Source organism: Acanthochromis polyacanthus, chromosome 5, assembly GCF_021347895.1.
Source record: "Acanthochromis polyacanthus isolate Apoly-LR-REF ecotype Palm Island chromosome 5, KAUST_Apoly_ChrSc, whole genome shotgun sequence".
Classification (NCBI taxonomy): domain Eukaryota; kingdom Metazoa; phylum Chordata; class Actinopteri; family Pomacentridae; genus Acanthochromis; species Acanthochromis polyacanthus.
This window is the reverse complement of record NC_067117.1, coordinates 23,323,042-23,345,761: the sequence shown is the minus strand read 5'-3', so window position 1 is coordinate 23,345,761 and position 22,720 is coordinate 23,323,042. Positions and strand designations below refer to the sequence as shown.

At 41.9% G+C, this 22,720-nt stretch overlaps 1 protein-coding gene across 6 annotated transcripts; it reads right to left on the bottom strand.

Annotated features, from left to right (window-relative positions):
• Nucleotides 1-1,411: 1,411 nt before the first annotated feature.
• Nucleotides 1,412-22,698, bottom strand: LOC110955074 (death-inducer obliterator 1). Of its 6 annotated transcripts, none has more exons than XM_051948838.1 (17): nt 22,045-22,698; nt 20,457-20,536; nt 19,163-19,277; nt 17,561-18,632; nt 16,536-16,935; nt 15,684-16,052; nt 12,802-13,018; nt 9,482-10,034; nt 9,216-9,375; nt 8,960-9,076; nt 8,581-8,832; nt 8,271-8,427; nt 7,651-8,161; nt 7,229-7,376; nt 7,009-7,098; nt 6,703-6,898; nt 1,412-5,559 (listed from the first exon to the last, which is right to left on the bottom strand). In XM_051948838.1, the coding sequence occupies exons 3-17, from the start codon at nt 19,242-19,244 to the stop codon at nt 1,982-1,984; spliced, it is 7,902 nt and encodes a 2,633-aa protein (XP_051804798.1). In that variant the 5' UTR covers nt 19,245-19,277; nt 20,457-20,536; nt 22,045-22,698; the 3' UTR covers nt 1,412-1,981. The 6 variants fall into 6 exon arrangements, with proteins under 6 accessions (XP_051804798.1, XP_022055602.1, XP_022055604.1 ...); XM_022199910.2 differs by having other exon boundaries at nt 8,671-8,832; XM_022199912.2 differs by having other exon boundaries at nt 8,719-8,832.
• Nucleotides 22,699-22,720: the final 22 nt, after the last annotated feature.

Below are 22,720 nucleotides of genomic sequence, written 5' to 3'. Positions count from 1 at the left end.
AAACAAGAACAGCAGGACATAAAATTAAAAAAGTTTAAAATTGAAATCACCCTAAGGACAAAAATGAGTCATGCTTCAGATTGTTCTGCAGGTTATTCCAGGTTTCAGGTGTGCTCTGAGTAAAATTGGATTTTTGAAGCTCTGTGAAAGCAGCTGGCATCTGCAGCATAATCCAATCATTTGCATATGTTTGATTATTAAAAAGGCTGCAATCACATGGTGTGAAAAAGACAGGAGTGCTTTCCAGTCTCAGCATACAGCTCCCAGTGATGTGTTACAACTGTTACTTGTAATAAATTCTGATGCAGAGTGGTAAAGAACATGGATAAATATCACCATAATCTAAGACTGATAGAAAAGTTGCCTCAATGAGTGTCTTTGTACAATGCAGAGGAAAACACAATTCATGTAACAAGTAATATAAATTTAATCCAGCGTCAAAGATACTCTACTATAAATGACTACTATATATTTATTATAATCAGTATCTCTGGTGAAAATCATGTATTTACTTTAATCTAAACTGAGCGCTAATTTATGGTTATTGAGTTGAACTTGTAAAAAGACTCAGAAAAGTCATCGCTTTTTTGTGCATCAGCCTCAGAGTTACTTTCATGCATATTGGAGGCAAATATCAAGCGGTTGTTCTATTCTGACTGTTTTGTGTTCACAACTTGATCATCCCAGAAGAAAAAATAATTTCTACCGTTAGATTTGTGCTTTTGGGAGTTGTGTCAAATTCTCAATACCCACAAAAAAGTTTATGGCATCTTTGAAAAAGCACCGTCATGCAGACGTGTGTTGGTTTGTTTTATGAAATTAAAAGGAGATTTAGTAGTTTTCCTAAAACATTTCTGCTTATCTTGCCTTTATCTGACTTTCTTTCTGCACATTCTGTAACATCTGAAAGGCTAAATGCATTAAGCTGCAGGTTTTTCCAACGTGGGAGGCAGGTCTCCACAAGGGGGCTCCAAACTACCTCAGCTCATTTGCCACTATGTGATCAAATAACATAATCGTGATCATAGAGCCATCCAGAACGAAAGTAAACTAAACAGAAGTCAAATGATGCCATATTTTCTGAATTTTGTCTGATGGACTCACTGGGTCAGAGAATATTTCATTTCATTTTACTCACATTTCTGAAAATAATTTGGTTTCTGCAGAGACCTCATCTGTACTTGAACAATGTGGGTATGAACAACAATTAAGGTACAAGCTACGATGACAAAACGTGCTAAATATCTTGGATGTTTAGTATGGCACGAGCTTAAAGCACACTGAAACACTGCCATGTAACTCTTTACAACAACCACTTGTGCATTAGTTAATGTGTGCATACTTTTTGATCAAAAATTATTATTAATTCACGAAAGTATAATATATATTTACAACAGCTGAAACAAGCAAATTCCATCAAACACATTTAATTGGTTGAGCTGAAACGAAATCAGGACATTTCATAATCGACCATTTAGAGGGTGTATACTGTAGATAGTTGAAGCCTTTTAGTTCAAAGCTGCTGAACATATAAACACACATTTGTGTCTCAGTGTTTCAGAAACCTGCACATTATCCATCTCAGATATATGGCTTATTTTCTCTACTTAGAAAAGTATGATTAAAAACATCAGTATATACACAAAACTTTTATATTTACATATTGCAAATGGTGTGTTAATCAGTTACATTGTTTTCTTAAAAAACTGCTTTGACAACAGAAAGGTACATCTAATAGGAATCAGTAGCCTACATAATACGTCTTGTACACAAGCAACTTAGATGGGCTTCAGTTTTTTTGCTTTTTACATGTAATAAAACAAATTTAGAAATCTTTAAGTGACAAGGAGAATACAAACATCATTTTTTTCCTCATAGGAACACAACTATGAAAATTTAACGAAATACTGCTCATCTACATGTACAGTGATGACAAAAAGCAAGAGTCTTAAACCGTGCTGTGAAGTCCATAAAACAGAGACTAGGAAACCTTCTTGTCATTTTCTGCAGTTTTAGCACTCTCCTTGGTGGAATCGCGTTTGCTGTCCTTTTTGTCATCTTTCTTTTCTCTGCTTCTGCTTTTTTCCCGACGGTCTCTGTCTTTGTCTCGATCTCTCTCCTTAACTCGTTCCCTGTCCCTGTCCCGGTCTCGGTCTCTATCCCTGTCTCGGTCTCTATCCCTGTCTCGGTCTCTATCCCTGTCTCGGTCTCTATCCCTGTCCCTGCCCCGGTCTTTCCCTCGATCTCGATCCCGGTCCCGGTCCCGGTCTCTGCTTCTGGATCTGTCTCGCTTCTTGTCTCGCTCACGTTCTCGCTCTCTGTCACGGTTTCTCCCCCTGTCACGGTCGTAGTCCCTCCGGTCAGAGTCCCTCCGGTCAGAGTCTCTAGTTCTGTCTCTGTCTCTTTCCCTGTCTCGGTCTCTCCTTTTGTCTGTGTCTTGATCCTTGTGTCGGTCTCCTTCTGCTTCCCTGTGTCTGTCGACCTCCTTCCCTCTGCTGTGATCTCTTTCTCGGCTACGCTCCTGATCTCGGTCCCTTTCTTTGACTCTGTCCCAGTCTCGCTCTCGGCTCCACCTTTTTCCCTGCCCCCTGTCCCATGAGGGCCTGCCAGCATGAGTGACATCCCTCTCTCGTTCTCTACGGCGGTCCTCAGACAGCTCCCGCTGTCGCTCGTCAGAGGGCTGCAATGAACCAGGAACGAGTTCTCTGTGTCCTCCTTCAAAGCGGCTGAAACGATCCCCGCCACGAGGTTCTGAGTCCTCATGGGTGGTGCTGACCCTCCTCCTCAATTCAGGAGAAAGGCGGCGCCAGTGGTCATCCCTGTGTAGTTCTGGGCTGTGGGCTCCAATGCGACTAGGAGGACCTAGAGGGGCCTCTGGAGGAGTCGGCAGCAGTGGCCCACTGTGGCGGATAGGTCGAGCCTCGTCCGAGTGCCTGTCGAAGCGGTACCGCTCTGATCCTCCAAAAGGCTGTGAAGGATGAGGTCTGTTCTCCTGAGGTGGAGGACCTCGGAGCTCATCAAAAGATCCTCGATGTGGTGGTGAGGATGGTGGTCTGGAGGACCCATACTGGCTATGAGGACTGAAGATCTGTCCACTCATCTCAACACTGGGCGGTGGGCCTCTTCTGTCCTCATATTGGTTGAGTGGAGGTGCCCGGAAGGCGGTACCTGGTGGAGGGCCCTGATTGTCTTTAAACATATGGAAAGTGTTTGGATTCTGGTCCACATTTAACTTGAAGGAGTTATTAGCAGTGTCTTTGTTATACTGTTCTGCATGTCCTCGAGGTTGGTCTGCCATTGGAGGTTGAGCTCCGTGGTCACCATACTGAGATGGAGGGGGACCCCTGGATCCTGCAAAGATGGCTGGAGGAGGAAGCCTGTTATCAAAGTGACCAGGTGGTGGTGTTGTGAAAGGTGGAGGAGGAGGACCTCTACTTGCAGGGAAATTAAAAGGTGGAGGAGGACCAGTGAATCTTGGTGGGGGTAAGCTGTTCTGTCCATCAAAAGTATGTGGTGGGGGAAGCCCTGGAGGGGGGCCTTGTTGCCCAATGTGCTGAGGGGGAATGGAGGGGTCAAACATTTGGGGAGGAGGCCCTCTCTGGGCCAGTGGAGGGAATGGTGGTGGTGGTCCTCTGGGTGGCATGATATTTTGAGGTGGTGGTCCAGGAGGTGGCTGCTGCTGCTGTGGTGGCTGTGTACCTGGCCACTGGTTCTGATATGGAGGGTATGAAGATGGAGGTGGGCCGTACTGCTGAGTATTGTCACCTTGTATTGGGGGAGGACCGTGTACAGGGGGAGGAACATGCATGGGTGGAGGGGGCCCCTGTATTGGAGGAGGACCTGACATCGGAGGAAGACCCTGCATAGGTGGTAGTATAGGCGGAGGCCTTATCAACAGGTTTTGTCCCTGTATGGAATGAGGAGGGGGGAAGTTGGACTGCGGGGGAATGTCAGCAGGCGGTCTGTATTCACCATCGAAACCTGATGTAGACATGGGATGTGGCATGTGATGTGACTGAGAGTCAACTATTGCTGCGCTCTGAGTGAGTACAGGGATTGTGGAAGCTATTGTGGATGTGTTTACAGATTTGCTGTAGTAGCTTGTAGTTGGTGCATCTTGACTGTTCTCATCATATTCAGAGTCCTCACCAGCTTTCAAAATACTGGCAGCATTTGGCCAAATACTGTACTTGTCCAGCTCTGTCTCAGCCTCAATTGGCTCATCTTCCTCACTTTTCACTTCTTTCTCATCCATGTAGTTGACCTCCATATCAGGTTCCACCTCCTCTCCTAACAAGGGAATTGACACTTCGGTCTTGTCAGACTCTGTGAAGAGCAGCGTCTCACTTTTCAGCTCCTCTTCAAGCTCTGATGTCTCTGGGCCTTGTGACGAGTCTACAAGTTCAGCTGTATTAGGCAGCTGTGGCTCTTGCTCCACAGGCTGTGATGGAGGAATAGGATCAGTCAACTCAGCAGCTGCCTCCTCTTTGTCCTCTGGTTCATCAGAAGGTTTCTTGCTGCCTGCAGCCTGCCGAGGATCCCTGCTCTGTCTGGGATCTCTCTTCTGGTTGATCAAAGGAGCAACTGATGAAGACTTCACCAGTTCTTCAACCTTTTTGCCAAGTTGTAGTAGTTGACAATTGGCCAAAAGGGATTTAGTAGGTTGGGATAGGAGCGTGTTTGGGAGTGTCAATGAGGCACTAGGCGTGGATGCAGTTTGCTGTTCTCCCTGTTTCGGCAAAGCCTGATCCCCAATCTGTTTAAGGCTCTCCAGGATCTTTTGTGAATCAGTTACACATTCAGCAGCAGCCTTTGTTTGACCTGGCACTAAAGTTTTGACCTCTTCAAAAATGGAGTCGTCTTCTGGGTCATATGCAACATCATCAGCTTCACTAGCTACCTCCTCAGGCTGCCTTGACAGCTCAGGTTTGCTTACTACCTCAACAGGCTTCTTAGGTATATTATAGCCCCTACTAGGGTCATACTCTTCTTCTGGATCATATGGTCGGTCATCTTCATCCTCCTCTACCGGTTTGTCTTTAGAACTTTGGGCAAACTGCCGCACAATTGGGTCTAGCATTGTAGCAGTTGGAGCAGAGAGTTCTCCACATTGATCAGATGGAGAGTTGGAAGCTTCTGAGTCATGCTTTGCCTTTCCAAAAAGAGTTTTGAGAATGGTCTGAAGAGGAGTGGCAGCAGCAGTGGAAGCAACAGAGCTAGATGAGGAGGGGGAGTCCTTGCCAGTAGTAGCTGGAGCTTTAACTGAGGATAATAGAGAAAAGACAGAGGAGGCGGTCACAGTGTTGCTGGTAGTATCAGAGGAGCCGCCAAGTGGAGGTGACCCTGGAGGAGTCGTGCTGAAGGGAATTTCAAGACTCTGCCTTGTGCTTCTTTCTGCTCTGACTGAGGCAGGTGGTTTTGGGAGGCCAGTTTCATCTGCATCTTTGGTTTGAATCTTGGACCGTTTCTCCTCAGTTTCTAATGCAGCACCAGCACGCTTTCTGTCCTTCTGGCAGATCAGCAGCCCCAGGAGGAGGTTGGGACGAGCCGGTTCAAGACCTGAGACATAAAAAAAAACAAAGGAAGATTGGAAAACCTTTTCAAATAAAATTTCATGAGAGAGATGACAGTTAAGTTTGATAAAATGTCTAAAAACAAAAGGTTTCAGGTGAAATGAGAGCTTTGAAAAACACTTCCTATGGTTCAGACATAAAGAACGTCCTACAAAAACTTTAATCATATACTGAACAAAAGTTCTCTCAAAACTATCCTTTCATACAACAATAAAAAGTCAATTGTGCTGCCAGTTTCCTTGTCTACATTTTTGGAAAAAGTCAGCGGTGGTTAACCCTGCTGACATTTGTGCTGGTTATTAAAGGAATGTGTAGCTGCACCACCAAATATAACCAACACTGACTACATCTAATAAAATCCCTATAATCAAGTACACACATTTTCCTATAGAAATTTGATTTGGGTTTATCACCAATCTATGTGTATAAATATCTGATGATGTGTAATTGCATTTTTCAGAAGTCACTTACTACAGAAAAAAAAGTCAACATCAAATAATGTCTAAGACACAATAAACAAAAGTGTCTTCAACTGATATTTGAGGCTCCTTGACATACACAGCTTTTTCTTGTTTCCACAGCTGCATAGTTCATGTGGTACCGTCAAACTCCAGTTGCAAAGTCTATTTCAATTGCTAATTCTACAGTTGGAAATACATGTTTGGCAACATTTTAAGTTTATTCCAGTGGTGCAGCATGTTACTATATGGACAGTAGCTTAGTATATAGTGACTGACAACTTACCTCAAAGAATATACTGATAATTGTACTAATCAATGAATTCATTGATGCTTAAATTGAGCCAAGTCTTAAGAAACAACAGGCTGAGACTGGCCTGAAATGGCACCAACCTGCGATGCAAACTTTCTTTATTAGAAATGTGTGATACAAAGCCAGATACATAGCAGAGAACACAGTGGCTGTTACATGCACAGAGGCATTTTCAAAGGAGTGTGAGTGCCCCCTACAGTACAACCTCAGTAATTAAACAAACTCATTTCAACCTGAGCAAAATCTACATCAAGCATACTCACCACAGCAAAACATTTTAACAGGAATGTATTGACAAATTGAAAATTACACACAAGAAACCACAATGTTCCATTTGTGTACCCCTCTAAATGCTTACCTGGCCCATCAAACGGTAAAAGTTTGGAGGGTAATGGGTCCTTTGAGCCCAGTGGGATGAGATAGAGGTCTTTGATGCGGCGATTGTTGTTAGCCACTACACCAAAACGTTTTCTGCTGCTAAAGTAAGAGAATAGAGAGACATATGCCACCTCCTCTTCCTCTGTGGCTGGATGGAAACGGATCAGACACAATTCCTGTAAATAAGTAAAAAGAGCAAACATTTATATATATCTATATATCAGTAACGCAAGGCATTTAAATTAAAATCCAGCTTTTCTGCAAGGTATTCTTTGTAAAAACAAACCTTGGAGAGCGAGGTTTTCAGCTTCCCGACATAGTCCCACACCGTGCTTGGAGATATCCGGCCTCCGACATGAATGGTATCTGGCAAATCCTGTACGACATTAACAAAATTATAACTGATGCTTTTCGTGTATTAACCTACAGCATTAACCTAAAACTGCAACTTTCATTCATATTAACAAAAAATAATAACAAAAATATTTATGTTCAGTCAAAATTACCTCTTTCAGGTATTCAAAGGATCCTGAGACCAGGTAAGCCTTGGTCACAAACTTAGCAACTGACTGCATGTTGATAAATCCTTTCCAAATCTTTTCCTGACCATGGAGAAAGATGGCAGTTTCTCCCTCAAGAGGAGGCTCCGATGCACTGCAAAAACCGAATCATTTTTCATTTAGAAATGTTAAATCTTAGTTTAAAAACCTGTACAGGAGTTAAGACGAGCAGATCTTTCCATAAAGAATAGAACAGCAGTGTGCCTTCATGTTCTACTTCAGCATTACCCTTTCTGCAAAACTCATAATAAACAAAACCAAATATAACAGATATTGGTAATAAGCAAATAACAAGACGGAAACAATACGGAATTTTAGGGAGATTCTTGGTATTAGGTAATGTGAGGAAGCAGAATAAGAATGAGCACCTTGTTTTTGATGGTTTGGGCGCAGCCACTGAGGGCAGCGGAGCCGGGGGCATCGGTAGCGGTGCCTTAGGCCCAGCCTCAACTTGAGCTGTAACAGGAGCTGGGAGCAGTTCTGCTGGATTGCTGGTGGGTTTATCTGGAGTAGGGTGGGTGACAGTCACCCCAGAGCTATGTCTGGCCATACGTGGGTCTCTGCGGGTGATGCTGACAGAAGAGATGGTGGGGGTGATGGGGACAGTGGCCTGGGCGGGAGATGCCATCATGTCCTCCTGATAGAGCTGTGGCTGTGATTCTGGAACAGCTGCCTCCATGTTGGAATGGTAGGATGAAAGGCCCTGGTGCTGATGTGATAAAGGATCTTGGTGGTGGTGGGCCGCAGGAACCTGTGGTTGGTTGACAGGAGAGACATCCCCTGACCTAGATGAAAATGACTCTTGTCTGGGGGACTTGGTTTCAGGCTTCTTGGCGAGTCTGGCTTTTTTAGCTGCAGGCTCATCCTCGGTCTTCTGTCCTATAGGGCAAAAAGAAAAAACCTGAATAGTGAAATACATTGCATAACAAATTAGGTTTATCCGCTAGCAGAATATTCCTGTAACGCCCAATAGCAGCCTCTTATTTACCTGTGCATATTTTACAGTTGAGGTCAAACAAATGAGTCTTGTGTTCAGAAGTAGTGTCTTTGAGCATATTACTGAAAATGTCTGGCATGTTGTTGCTACTGTTCCCCTCAACAGCAGAGGACTGAGCTGAAGGAGTTGAGCCAGAGTCCTCTTGTTCCTGAAAACACAAAAAAAGTATATCAAGCTTTGATGAAATGGAACATATGATAACCACTCATGAAACCACAATTTTTAATTACTGTGATGGCAGGTAAAGCTTGAGAAAGAAAGTGAAAAACAGTATAGTGCAGGAAAGTTGGCATGTATTTACTTTTAGTTGTAACAGATGGTGCTCCAAGAACCTCATGCAAGGTGAAAAGAAAGTGTGAAAGTTACAGAAAAGCAGCTTGCCACCACTTACTGCAGCAGAAGCCATGTGAGAAGATGAGCCGGAGACAGAGATACATACATCTGCATCAGATGTTGGTGGAGCATCCTCTATGTCCATGCTATGGGAGGCAGAGTCATGCCTGTTGCCCCGTTTGGACTGTCCTGAATGGCCTCTTGCACTTTGAGACTGAGCCTGCAGAACAAAAAAACAGGTGCAAATTAAAGCAACTAACTTAATTAAAATATACTCTATTCTTTATATAGCAAATCCTAAAAAGAAGCCATATGAGCATGCTGTTTAGTTAAAAAAGGAGATTTACCTCAGAAGTGTCAGGTTTTCTCCATTCAGATATTTCTTTGGAAAGCAACTCTTCAGCACTTAGTCTCACCAGACGGAAAGGAGTCACCTCACCACCTATGACCCTGTAGAACAAGCCCTAAGACAGACAGACATACCAGACATCTCAACATGAGGGGCAGTTTTTCAGACTGGAGGCAGTAACACTCACAACTTGGTAAACACAATATATGAAGTTGTCTGAAAATCTAAGTTTATGCATGTTAATGTTGACTCACTTTGTTTTTAGGATCTTTCAAGTTGAACATGAGGGACCTGTATTTGTTCTTGTACTTGCTGTCAGTGCTAAGGCAGAGGTTGAACATCTCCTTTTCAATGCCAACTGCCAGTCGTCCCACTTCACTTTCTGTCATTTTCAGATCATCACTATCACTCACCCTGGTGACAAGGAACACAACGAAAAATTCTCTCTCTAATTAGCCAAGAATTTCCATAGTTTAGAAACAACAAAGATATCACAAACTGGGCTTTGTAGAACACTCACCTCTTATAGAGGATGTCTGTCAGTGAGCGGCGAATATTCTGCCTCATCTGGTTGTTGGGTGGAGGCGGCATGGGGGAAACAGGCGGTGCTGAAGCTGCTGGATGTGGAGGTCTGGAGGATGAAGAGTGACTTGAAGGCCCTGATGAAACTGGAGATGATGGGACTCTAGAGGATGAGGACTGACTGTGGGAACTTGTGTCCTTTTGTTGTGGCTGCTTCTTAGGAATGGTGAAGTTGGACTTGGTGACTCTCAGTGCACCTGTGACATGGATAGGACCCGGTGGGAATTGAGACTGGGTACGACTGGACGGTGGGCCTGGCTTCTTTGACTTTGCCGCAGTTTTAGCTGGGGGTGTCACAATTCTCTTGGACGACCTTGTGCCGACAGCTTGAACAGGAGGCTTCTTGCCCTTTGAGGAAGCCTTGGTTGCTTTAGTTGCTGGGCTGGACTTCTTGTTTGCTTTGCTTGGTGTTGCAGAGGCTGAGGCAGCTTTCTCAGGTACTGGAGCTGCTTCCTTCTTCTTCTCACTCTGCTTCTCCTCTTTGGGAGGGGCTGGAAACCAAGAACAAGATCCAGTATTTTAAAATATGTCATCTATTACAAAATCAGTAGCCGCAATATGCAGTATTTTGCTAAATTACAGATAATTCCAGTTCTCACTTCACAACTATCACAGTGTCTACAATGCTGAGTGAATATAAAGCACTACAATAGGAACATAAGCGCTGACAAACCCAAATCACAAAATGTGAAAACAGAGAACAAATTCTTAAAAATATCAAGTCATGGGGCAGTCAATTATGTGTACACACAACAAAAATAATTAAAAAAGAAACACAAAGCTGACAACGGAGAATAGTCCCTCTTTATTTGTTGCAGTGACAGCAGATACATAGTGCTGTTCATGCAGGACCTTTAAAAAGGAAAAAGTTTTCCAAACTATTGTTTGGGGGTGATGCTCCTCAAGAGGGGCTAATGAGTACTTCCTCAAAAGATAGGTTGAGCAACTATATCCATATAGCCACCAGGAAATAAGGAATGAATAGCAGCACGAGCTCAAGCAACTTTGTGCAAACTTCAACAGTTAACCTACTAGAAGCAGTTGCTGGAAAAAAAAGAACTACAAATATCAGAATCTGATTCAGACAAACTGTAAATATAGACCATCTCACTTGAACATGAGGCAAGCTGTCTAAACCAGCTGTCCACTGGCTTTAATGTTATGCCCTCTGTGTCACTGCTTACTAAAACATAGACAATACTGTTTGGACAGAATAGAAAAATAATTTGTAAATAATGAAGACAATAATCTAATAAATCTAAAGTCATAAATGTGAAAATGTGTCCAAATCACAAGATAAACTACAAACTATCATCAGTTAATAACTGGATGTTCTCAAAAGCAAGTAGGTGAAAGCCTTGTTCATGGTTCAGGCACTTAAACTAAGAAGAAACCCATCCATAATGCAGGTGTCCAAGGCTTCAGCATTCATAGAAATACAGTAGTATGTGTCCCTATTCGAACCTTGAACTCAGAACTTTTTCTTCACATGGTCACCTGTAGATTCTATAGCACCATGGCTATCATGTTGAAGCTGCATGAGCATTAACCCCACTGGACACATTATACACACACACACACACACACTCTGAATGTATGAACACAATAATTGTGTGCAGAACAGTATTGAGAACCAAAGCAATCAAAGTCAACCATTTTCTAAAGATAAGCTTTCACATCTGCCACAGTATCACCCAGCAATGTAAGAGCTACAAATGACCAAATCCATGAGCTATAATGTCCTCCTGTGGACAATACAACCATCAGTGGCCATACTCATCTACATTAACTTGCAATCCTGTCTATCAGATAATACTGTCAGAGTTCCTTCAATGAGCCTTTTATAAAAGAAGATCCGATAATGAAAAGGTCCACATTTCATGTGTTCCCTTAATATGTATCACTTCTCAAATGCAAATTGTGTGAAAAATGTTGATGTTCTCTCTTCTAGCTCTGCCAGGTCTTCAGCTCTCATCTTCTGCTGTGTCCTTCCTGAACATCACTGGGTCTCTCCAGGCGGTCTGGTCTTCATGGCAGAAGCTTTCTTATCCAGCAGTTCACCAACCAAGGCTCTTGAGTATCACATCTCCAAAATGTGTGTAGATTAAACAGTTGTACAAGCTTGTTTGAGCTTAACTGGTCAGGGTATCCTACAGCAAGCCAACACTGCTCACATAATCAATCGAGGCATCCAAAAATCTGTTTATCACCTTTTATTTTAAAGCCAGTTTCCCACGAGCAGGGATGCATCATATTCAATATGAATCAAAAACTTTGAAAAAGCAGCCTGTTACCCACAAAACCGAGGGCAGAAAAAGGTTTGTGCTGAATAGCTGATATAAGCTCTTCACAGCTTAACATCAACATGAGGGACACCTACCTGGTGGAGAAACAGAAGGAAGGACCTTTTTGAGACCAACAGCTGAGGTGATGAACCCAGGAAATGGAGAGGCAAACAAAGCAGGTACACTGAAATCTAACTCATATACACACACACCACAAGCTCAATCCACCCATGTCCACACATCCCTGCTTATGGCTTTTCATTTACAAATACGCCACCTTTTGATTTCTACCATATGTTCCTTCGTATCTGTTCATACAACCTGCAATTAAGTTTAAGGTATTTAAAAGGGGTACTCCACCGATTCAGTAGTGCACTTCCAAAAAACGCAGTATGAGCTGTACCAATAAATGAGGGATTCGAATGAATGCAGTAGAGGTATCCAGATCTACTCCATATTATTGAACCCAATCCAGAAATACTGCATTTCCTGTAAAATATTTGCAGAATTTGTTGTGAAGTCTACATCTTAGAAACCTTCAACTTGAATGAACAACACAAACTCATAGTTAAGAATTTAAAATGTCCAATTCAAAGCAAAGATAACGCTGTTGAAAACATCAGGGTTCATTTGTCAGCTCCTCCAGCGCAAAAAATTTTGACAGAAATGATGTGTGAAATCTGTGGAATGCCCCCTTCAAAATAAAGATTTTCTGAATCACTGAATACTTACCAAAACCAACAAATGGCACTTACCTGTTTCACAGCAGCCAACATTTCATTGAGTAACAAAATCTGTACATTATTAAAAATCACAAAACCCTTCAAAGTGTGGTGCACAGATGAGTTCATGTTCTTTCCCGAATGTATGGATCATTTCTAAATGAATGTTAGCATGACAGCAACCACATTTATAACGGAAAAACAACAATGTGGTTTCAACAACAGCTCAAGACCTTCAAAGAGATACATACACTTTTTGTTTAACACTGTTGGTGATATGGGTGTAGTCTTTTCTGGTGTTACTGCAATGTAATTATGGTCGCTGGACCAGGATGCAGTGGCCGGTGGGGGCGGGTGTTCCTCAGCATGCTCATCTTCGTCGTCCTCATCTGGATTGGAACGGTCTTCCTCGCTGTCAGAGCCCCCCTGGTTCGTCTTCTGCCCTTTCTTCCCACTCGCACCACTCTTCTGGGTAGATGAGAAGAAACACACATTCAGATATTTTAGGAGCTGAGTGCGCTCGGTTTTACTAACATTACAACACAGAAACGTTTTGCCGTGCTGCGTTTAAAATCAATTCCTTCTAAAGAACTACTGCCAAATGTCAGGGAAACCTGCCCCTGGTAAGAGAAACAACACAAATCAATAACAGTCTCCTTACAGCTTTAGTGTGTGGTTAATTCTAAGCAAATTAAGGGCTCTTCTGCATTTCCCAGGCTCTTGCATGGCTCTGTTTGTAGAATCTAAGTTTCTTTAAACTTGACATATTTCTCTGAATATCCACTGTGTATTGAACCGTTTTTGTCAGATCTATTTTACTGCTCTAGGCTTGTGAGCCATAAAATTAGTATCAGGCACTGATGTTCCACTGATATCAGGCACCATGTTCCACACTGCCAGGTTTTCTTCAAGCAGTAGCTCTACAGGTTTAAACTCAATGAAGACTGATCCCCTGAACATTGCAAATCACAGAGTATTCAATGCAAGTTATGTCACTTTAGTGTGCATCATTCTATGCCTACTCTGTCAGCCCTTCAAGGTTTAATATCACAAAAGTTAATTTGAATTCTTCAATCAATGAGATGACAGGAGCTCATAATGAGAAACTTCTGACAGCATATTAGGACTACAACTGTCTGCTATGGGGAATTTCTGTTGTTGCAGAGGCAAAAATGCACATATTCCGCTAGTAATATAGAATGCAACCACAGAATTAAACATTAAAAGCAAGAACACTGTTCAGTTATTATATAACCTGTTCTACAGTGTTTAAGGATTTACTTGACATTTTCCCCACTGTGCCATCACTAATAACACAAAAACAAACAAGATATCACAAATGCAAGTAGCTCAAATGCACACTCCACTGTCTGTAACCAAGATATATTGTGTAAAAAAAGTATTAACTTTTTTTTTTTTTAAAGTTTAAAAGACAGACAAGAAAGCATGTTTACCACTAGCCATCGTCCTATAGTGTTTCATCTGTAATAATTTCTAGACAAATTCACAACATATTCACTGGGACTGGGAAACAGTAGCCTTACTGGGCTCACATTTAATAATAATTAATAGGGGTGTGACGATACACGATACTGGGTTCATGAGAACAAGACAATATTTTCACATTACTTTAAGAAAACTAAAATGACAAAATATATAACTGGACATGGCCCTGGCGCTTGAGTCTGGAAGTTTAGGTGCAAAGGCATCAGTGTTGTCGGGCCTTTAGCTGCTTTCATCACAGGTGCAGGTGATTTTAGCGAGCTGTGGTAGTTCTGTACGTGTCTTAGCACAGCGCTCGTGTTAGCTGCGGTGTATGGCATTATTTTCTTACACTGCTTACATACTGTCCGTGTCTTGTCTGTCACTCTGTTGCCGTTTATTATCTCCACTGGGTACCCAAAATGCTGCCACACAAACTACTTAAATGTGGCGGGGGCATCTTCAATGGTGATTTCAGACGTCGACGTCATTCTGGCTATTGCTGCTGCTGTATTCCTTTTCCTTCTTTTTGTCAGTTTTTGGCAGACTAAACACAGCAAAGGCGCATTACTGCCCCCATAGGTCAAATATAGATGCTTACATAGCTCACAGTCTGATAGACTTCTGCATAGATATCTATGGGCTTCTGCCCTGTGCCCGCGAAACAGCTTTTCACTTAAACGAGAAATATCGTCACAATTTAATCTCGCGAGATCTCGTTACACCCCTAATAATTAACATGTAAAGCTGAGAAATTCTTGCTCCACACTTAAATACTAGTCTGTTAAATTTACATGCAGTTCATTTGTCAGAGTGACGATCCAGTGGGGAGGAATTAAGCAGGATTATATGCTCTCTCCAAACTGTGTCAGAAGGTCTGATACCACAGAAAACCCTCTTCCATCACAGCTTTCTGACGACGAATAGAGGATGTCTGTCGATTGCTTTCAGCAAATTCCAGCACTCGACAATCCAGCCTTTGCACCAACTTCACGCTGTTGGGCCAGCTCTGTGAAAGTTTGTGCTACTTTCAATTTTTCCAACAAACCAGTGCCAGTTTCATTCTTCAAAACAGCCGATAAGACTGAAGTAAAGTTGCCAAGCCGCTAAACTTGCTTATTCTGACCAGCAGTTTAACAGCAAGTCCAAACATAGCGTCTGCCAGTTACCATTTCATCAGAAATTCCACTTCCAAGTAACATCAAAACTTGCTCAATTCATTTTAATCAAGCCAAGACTTTCCTTCATGTAACATTAAAAAGCCGAGTAAAATACTAAAGTGGATTTTTTCCCCACCCCAAATCCTAAATGTGACTGCAACAACACTGAGGACAGTTCATTTCAGAGACGTGAGAGTAAAGGACTTGTCTTCAAAAGTCACACAGAACTTGAGCCAACAAGAAAAAACATTCAGCAAAGAAAAGGCACTTAAATACCTTGTCAAATGTGGTCACAATATACAATCATATGTCTAAATTCTACGAGTATGGCAGATTGGCAGTTGTATACAACGTCTAAGAAAGTACTTCTCTTTGGTTTCAGAGGTTTAATAACAGTGCTTCTCTGTCCAACTTATCTCATTAGGTCAAAGGCAACAACATCTCTGCTTTGAGGAGAGGCAAAGGCCACCGTTTCAGGTAGTCCGAGTTACCTTTGGTGTGGACTTGTTTTTCTGAGCGTTGGCCTTGTCCTTCTGCTGGGGCTCATCAGTGATAGACTTCATGGCAGCAGCAGCATGTCTCAGGATACAGTCGTTTCCACAGTACACAGAGTCTGGCTGAGCATTATTGTCACAACCAGGACCAATACATTTTGGAAGAGAAGAGTCGTCCTCAGCTTTCGGCATGGTCTTGCCCTCCGTCAGTTCCCCTGTTGGAGTTGTTTTCACCTCCACGTTTGATGCAACTTTCTGCTCTGTGTCTGGTGTTGCTTTCTGCTCTGCTGTGGGCGCTGCCTTCTTTTCTACAGTTGATGTGGCCTTCTGGTCAGCTTTTGGTTCAGCTGGCTGCTGTAATGCCTGCTTCAAGTCAGTACAAAATAAAATTAACAGCTAGAGATGGGTAATGTCATTCAGCTTAGCATAATAATGTGAGAATTTTGCATTTCATACAGAATTCTCCACTCGTTTTATTGATAGCAATGGTAATATGTAAAGATGTGTACAACACGTCTTCAGTTTAAGGGTGCTGTTGGATGCCTTGACCACACCTTTAATAATGAATTTGTCCACATGGAGCTTATATTGCACAATATAATGTAAAGAATAGAGCAGATGTAGTCACTAGCTTTTACTTATTGAGTCACAATCTGCACTGTTAAAAAAATAAGGTGACAACCCATGCAGAATCAAAAAACAACCACTGTTGTGGTACTGGTTTATAGCATAAAATAGGGATCAAATCATTAACTGTTGTTCTTTTTTAGAAAAAAACAATACATCTGCCAACTTCAACAAAGATTTAATCGCTGGAAACATAAGTTGATATCAATTGCAAGGACCTACCGGCTGAAAGATCTTTATCTTCTTTTTTCCAGTTGGATGAGTAGCTTTCTCTATCCTGCCTTTTATGCCCAGGTCCTCCACTCCTTTCTCTTCAGTTCCAGCAGCAGTGGATGGAGTCCCTGACACACCCTGAACAGCTGACAGACTGGTGTTGGTTCTCTCAGCAGCTGTATCAGAGCTCACATTTACTGGAGAAGAAACGTCCATTTTGGACCTCCCGACCTCTACGCTTGCAGAGAGGACAGATGTGGCAGGCCTGACCACCTGGTTTTTCTTTGCAGTGCAGTTGGGGCAAATGTAGTCTTCCCCATTTCTCTCCATCAGACGCCCACGAGCCTCAGTGATACCCACACAGTCCCCGTGGAACCACTCCTCACAGCGGTCACAGCAGATCATAAATCTAGTGAGTACAAGATATTATGACAGATAATGGTCACCAAAAATTGTCTGGCTTTCCTCATACATTCAGATTTGTGTACTACAAGACAAACTGGAATCCAACGGTAGAAGTGGCCGCAAATGTGAGAACAAGGAGCAACAAACAAGCGTAGATATTAAGGCTGAAAGTCAACACTTGGAAGCTGAAGTCAAAGATTCCTGATTTAACACAGATTGTTAGGTGTTGAGTGTTTGTTTAAATTCTTTACAGTTGGAGACTTTCCTTTTAAGGCGGATAGCTTTCTGGGTAACCTGTGTTTGTCGGACGGAAGTGAGCAACTCTGATGTATAAAAGTAGTTATGTTACTACTACTAGTACATAGCCACAGCCACTGTAGGGAATGCAGGCAAGATTAAGTTGTAGTATTCAGCTACAAAGTGTCGCTACAGGACGACGTTTTTTTTTTAAGTTGGCTAGATCTAATTTGACAGACGTAAATCTGACTCAGGTACAACCTAATCATATACACCATGTTTAATGCGGAGAACAAATTACAATATTCCTGCACCATGTCAACTGAAGCTTTTAAATTGATAATGAGCTACTATCAAGTGTAATACACGATGGCCATCATAATAAAACATACCTTTTGTTGTGTTTCTGTCGACAGATGCAGTAAAGTGCGTTGGGGTCATAGCCGCCATCATCGTCAGACTCAACTGATGATGAGGATGACGATGAAGAAGATGTACAAGAGTCATTGTCATCATCGTCTTCCTGTGTCTGGGGCTTGCTTATCTTTCCAGCACTTTGGGTAGATCTAAGCTTTATTTCTTTCTTAACAGGAGTGGTGTTCTTGTTGGCAGAAACAGAGGCAAGGGCCTTAACAGGCATAGTGTTCTTATTGACAGCTCTTTTTTTATTTATGTAAGTTCTTATTGGTCCACGTTTTGCCAGCATTGCTGCTGGCTTGTCTGCACCGTCATCATCCTCATTTTCCATTTTGACATTGTCATTGTCATCTCCATGTTCATTCTTCTCCTCCACCACCTCTATCTTCTCAGAAACCTGCTGAGTCTGCACTGCATTATTGCTCCCTATGTCTTCAAAGGTGGGAGTACTCTTTTCATCTGTTTTCTCCACATTGTTATCCTGTGACTGATCTTTTTTGACAGCATCTCTACAGTCTTCCTCATTCTCAGAGCTTCCCTCATCTTTGACCGTCAGTCCGCCACCTCCTCTGGTCTGTCTGCCACCTCCAGCTTTCCTTTGAGCCTGCTTCCTTACACCACTTCTTGTCCTCCTCTCTGGGGACTCTGCTTTCTCCTCCCCAACCTTGGAGTCAGCATTACCATCAAAGCTGGCCTCTGAAGCAGTCTCTGCATCTGTTGGAGTTTGGGAAGGAGGGTCTCCACTTTCCAGACTGGGAGGGGCACTCTTTCTTGACCCTCTCTTAGTAGTCAAGAGGAATTCCTCTAGTTTGTCAGTTCGCTTGGGCTGTCTTCCACTGCGCCGCACAGGACAGCGGTTTTCAGGGCTGTCGGTTGCTGCCTCCACTGGCATCTCTCTTTTTGCAACAGTGGACCGACGGAAACCCCAAGTCTTCTTTACCTCACTGCTGGCCTTAGATTTTTCTGGCTCCTCTAGCAACTCTTTGGCCACATTGTCTTCTCCTGTTTGAACCTGTTCCTTCTGTTCACTATCCCCTTCTCCCAAGCCTGTGAAAAAACAATCATGACATGCAATCACCAGGTTGTAACGTAACAATGATGCCATGAAATTACTCATTGTTTAGTGAATCAAGACTAATTTGAAATCAGGGTTTTTCCTACACAGAGGGATTTTTGACAAATGTTCCAATTAGCACTAAAAAAAAAAAAAGAGTCAGTGTTTCACCGTCTTTCTAATTTACAATTTGCTTGTTAAATGTTCAGAAATAAGAGGGAAAAGCAGAGATTTGTCAAATACGGTCACACTGACTCAGTGCTTTTACTCTACATGGACTGATCATGCTTAGTGTTGTGCATGAGCATCCCGCAAAAGGCCCATTCTGAGCCAGGAAAAACCCTAGAAAATGATTGCTTGACTTGAACATGACCCTTACTTACCCCTTCAATTATACCCAAATTCCAAATTTAAAATAAATTTTAAAAAAAAAACACTCAATAGATCACAATAGATCACAGAACCTAACACCACAACTGCTTTACTATAACATTATAAACGGATAAAAGCACTTTCAAGGTACCTTGAGAGTAGCTATCCATGCGGTCCTGGCTCTGCTCTGGCTCAGGAGCTAGAGAGAGCGCAGGGACCACATTCTCCTCCATAGATGATGGAGTCACTACTTTCAAACTGAAAGTCTACAGTTAAGAGAAAAGAACAAGAGACCGACTATGAGTCACTCTTTTCAGTTCATAATATGACAAATATTGATCGGTACCAGAGTTTAGATAGTGCTAGGATTGCTTCATGACTTACACGTATCTTAGACTTGTTTCTATTACATTAACACTCCAAAATACCCTTACAAATAAAAGATGGATAGTTTATTTGCACAATATAGTATTTATTCATCTTTAATGCCAGTTATTCTGAAGGTATGCCATGACATCATTTTTGAATAGATACCAATACCATCACTGACCAGAGTTTAACAACCTCACTACAGCTGCCGAAAATGATAGATGCAATATTGAGAGAAGCACAGATGTCTTGAAAACAAAGACTAGCACCACAACTGATGACCTGCAGAATATATTAATATATTTAATAGTAAGTGCATTATGATCAACTAAATATAGCCAAAATGTAGGTTAATAAAACAAATAAAGAGCATGTATGTGTGTGTGTGTGTGTGTGTGTGTGTGTCGAGAACCAAGAGTACCATGAGCTTGAGGGCATATAGATGTCTCGTCCTGCCATGCCATACTAAATATTTAGTTTATTTATGCCACATGTTTTAAATAAAAAAACAACAACTTTCAAATTGCATTGTGGTCGTCTAAGAGCAGAACAAAAAGTATTAAAATATGTATACTTTGTTTTTCAACAGTGCACATTTCCTTAGAAAGCACTGCACTTTGCTCTTTTCCATTCTGGTTAACCATCTGCCTGTAAAATCGTCTGGTGTGTCTGGATTTTTAAGGCCTGAACCTGTATAGTTGATTACACATCATTTTCTGCTTATAAAAATACAAAAAAAAAATTCAAAACATTGTTTTCCATGTAAAATAATGATGATAGACCCTGAATGTAGCCTGTCCCCTTTCTTAGGAGGACTTGGCAGCTTTAGGTACAACATAGGGATGAAAATCAGAATAACTTGTTTGACAGTCAGCTAATGTCAGTAATTCATAAGGCTAAACACAAATTTATGAAACATAATTCAGAAACAGTCTGTGTTGTTCATGATAGTGGCATTTTTTTGCAATAAAGAATTAAAGAAGCTATACTTCACTTATGACTCTTCATAGCCAGCCTTGTTAGTATTTCATTTGAGGCCACCTAATGCAAAAAAAAAAAAAAGCCATTATCTGTACCTGAAGGTCAGCAGTGCGTCTTCAAACAAAACAAAGGCTTCACATCAGTAAGCTTCAGTCTTGGTACAAGGTTAAAAGATCTGCCAGAGAAAGAAAAATACCAGTTAGGATCAAAGTACTCCATGTTTCAGAGGAGGGCTGAGATGAAACAACAGCATCCACTAATGCAGATTATATAAATAGCAAATCATGCTTATCTACTTGTAATACGTGTGATATTCATCAATTCCCGAACTACTCAAGCAAAATTCAAACCTCGTGCTTAAAAATTATTTTGCAGCGTTTTTCGAAGCACCTGCAACTGGATGAATGAGCCAGTTACAGAATTAAGACCGTATAACAGCTGGTTGATGTTTCAGCAAGACACAAGAGGTAACCGCTTGCAAATTATAATGATTTGATTGCAAATCGCAAACTTTAGGAAAAATATAAATCATGTTAACTGTTAAATTCATTTGTAAACACCTACACACCAAGTAAATTTATATTCTGTAATTGATTCTTTTTTTTAATTTGAGGCATGAGAAAGCCTTGCACACCGCACCGGCAACACTGGGGGAAATATCCACCCAAAGACTCCGAGTAACAGGATTCCTCCAATGGTGCGCCCGTGGTCACGACACCGTGCCACGTGAATGGGGGGACAACTGTTGCCACGAAGGTGGGAGGGGCCCGTGACGAACATTAAATTTAACATCATATTGCGTATTTATGCACATGAAATGAACTGCCTAACAGTGCAAAAATATGTAGTATGACATGTTAGCAGGGATTATAAAACGCGTATTGAGGTTCGGCAGTTGCTGCTCGACATGCCAGGACAGAGGCTCCACAGGGCCTGGGTGCGCATATAACCTTAATTCACCGTTACGAACAATATAACATAATAGCTTGTGCATTTTCAAACACGACTTGCAAACAAAATTCATAACACAAGCAGGACTGAATTAGAGAGACCAGGCAGCATATTACGATAGCAGACTATACTCCCTGCACGCTAGACAACGCCGATGATAGCTGCAAATCAACATTCCGCCAAATCACTTAACTACTTACAGTTAGCTAGCGCATATTAAACGGAGCGGCACAAGCTCTGTTGAATTACTGAGCGGAAAACTTGCTGAATTGCGTTAAACATCTCTGTTTGCTGTTATTTTTTCCTTTCTCGCCGTTTCTGTCTACAACGACTAACTGCGTGTTGCACACCGTGCACTTGTAGCCAGTTAACCGAGCTAACGGTGTTAGCCACCACGAGCATGTGTAAGCTAACGGCAAACCTGAAAGCGGTTAGAAACTTCCAAATATTCAAACACAAACCCACTACAACAAAAACACAAACCACGAGAGTCATTTATTTTGGAGCAAAGGCTAAATTAAACAACTGTGAACGACCGGAGTCGAATTTATTAGCGTAGCTGCACACAAGTAAACGTCGCAGCTAGCGTCAGGCGCATCATGTTCAACCTTGCCTTCGACAACTGCGCTACAATAACAACCCCAGCAGCGGTACAAACACTGAGATACGAACGAATCCAGCAAAAATCAATCGCTTCGAAACTAAAGTATCAAATGGCTGAATTCTACCCACCTAAACACTTGGAATACCGATGATATGCCCTCACTCTGTCTTCGGTCAGTCCTCCATTTTCCATTCCCGTTGGAGCTAACTGACTGCGGCAGATGGCTGACGGTTTATACAACACGCGCTGAGTTTGCAGCGCCCCCGTTGGCCAGGAGGAGAACTGAGCCCGTTCACTGAACAGTGCAAGGTTTGTTCTGGCTTGGCAAAGTCCAGCAATACAGAACCATCTGCAACTTTTTATTTTGTTGGAAATCAAAATGAGAAACTTTTAAGACTTTTAATATGCCAGGTTCAGCATGGAACATACTTCATGTTTGTTACAGACTGTCTCTGTTTGCAGACAGAAAGAGCTTGCGATTATGAGCTGACATTTGTCAAAAATCCTTTATTCTGTTTGTCAGCACAGAACTGCATATATGTATTTGATGTATTTGATGCCCTAACAAACTTCCTCTTCAGGACCTGATGTATAGAATTCCTGAAATGTTAAATTGCACCGGTGCTGTTAAATTTTAGAATAGTATGTTATAGTTTAAAATTTACATATACCAAAACCAAACCAAGACGTGCAAGTTCCTGACACCTTTAGTAAACAAAAACGTAAAATTTAAGATGGTCCTGTTTGCGAGTGACAATTCTTTCAGCCTATGTTATAGATAGACTTTCAGATATTAATTTCTCA

What these genes read in the sequence shown, in the direction of transcription:
- LOC110955074 (XM_051948838.1), bottom strand. Translation starts at nt 19,244, where the DNA reads ATGGAGGAGAATGTGGTCCCTGCGCTCTCTCTAGCTCCTGAGCCAGAG. An exon ending in ACAGACATCCTCTATAAGAG is followed by an intron (nt 9,376 to 9,481) that starts GTGAGTGTTCTA and finishes CCTTGTCACCAG; the next exon opens with GGTGAGTGATAGTGATGATC. An exon ending in ACCATCTGTTACAACTAAAA is followed by an intron (nt 8,428 to 8,580) that starts GTAAATACATGC and finishes TTGTGTTTTCAG; the next exon opens with GAACAAGAGGACTCTGGCTC.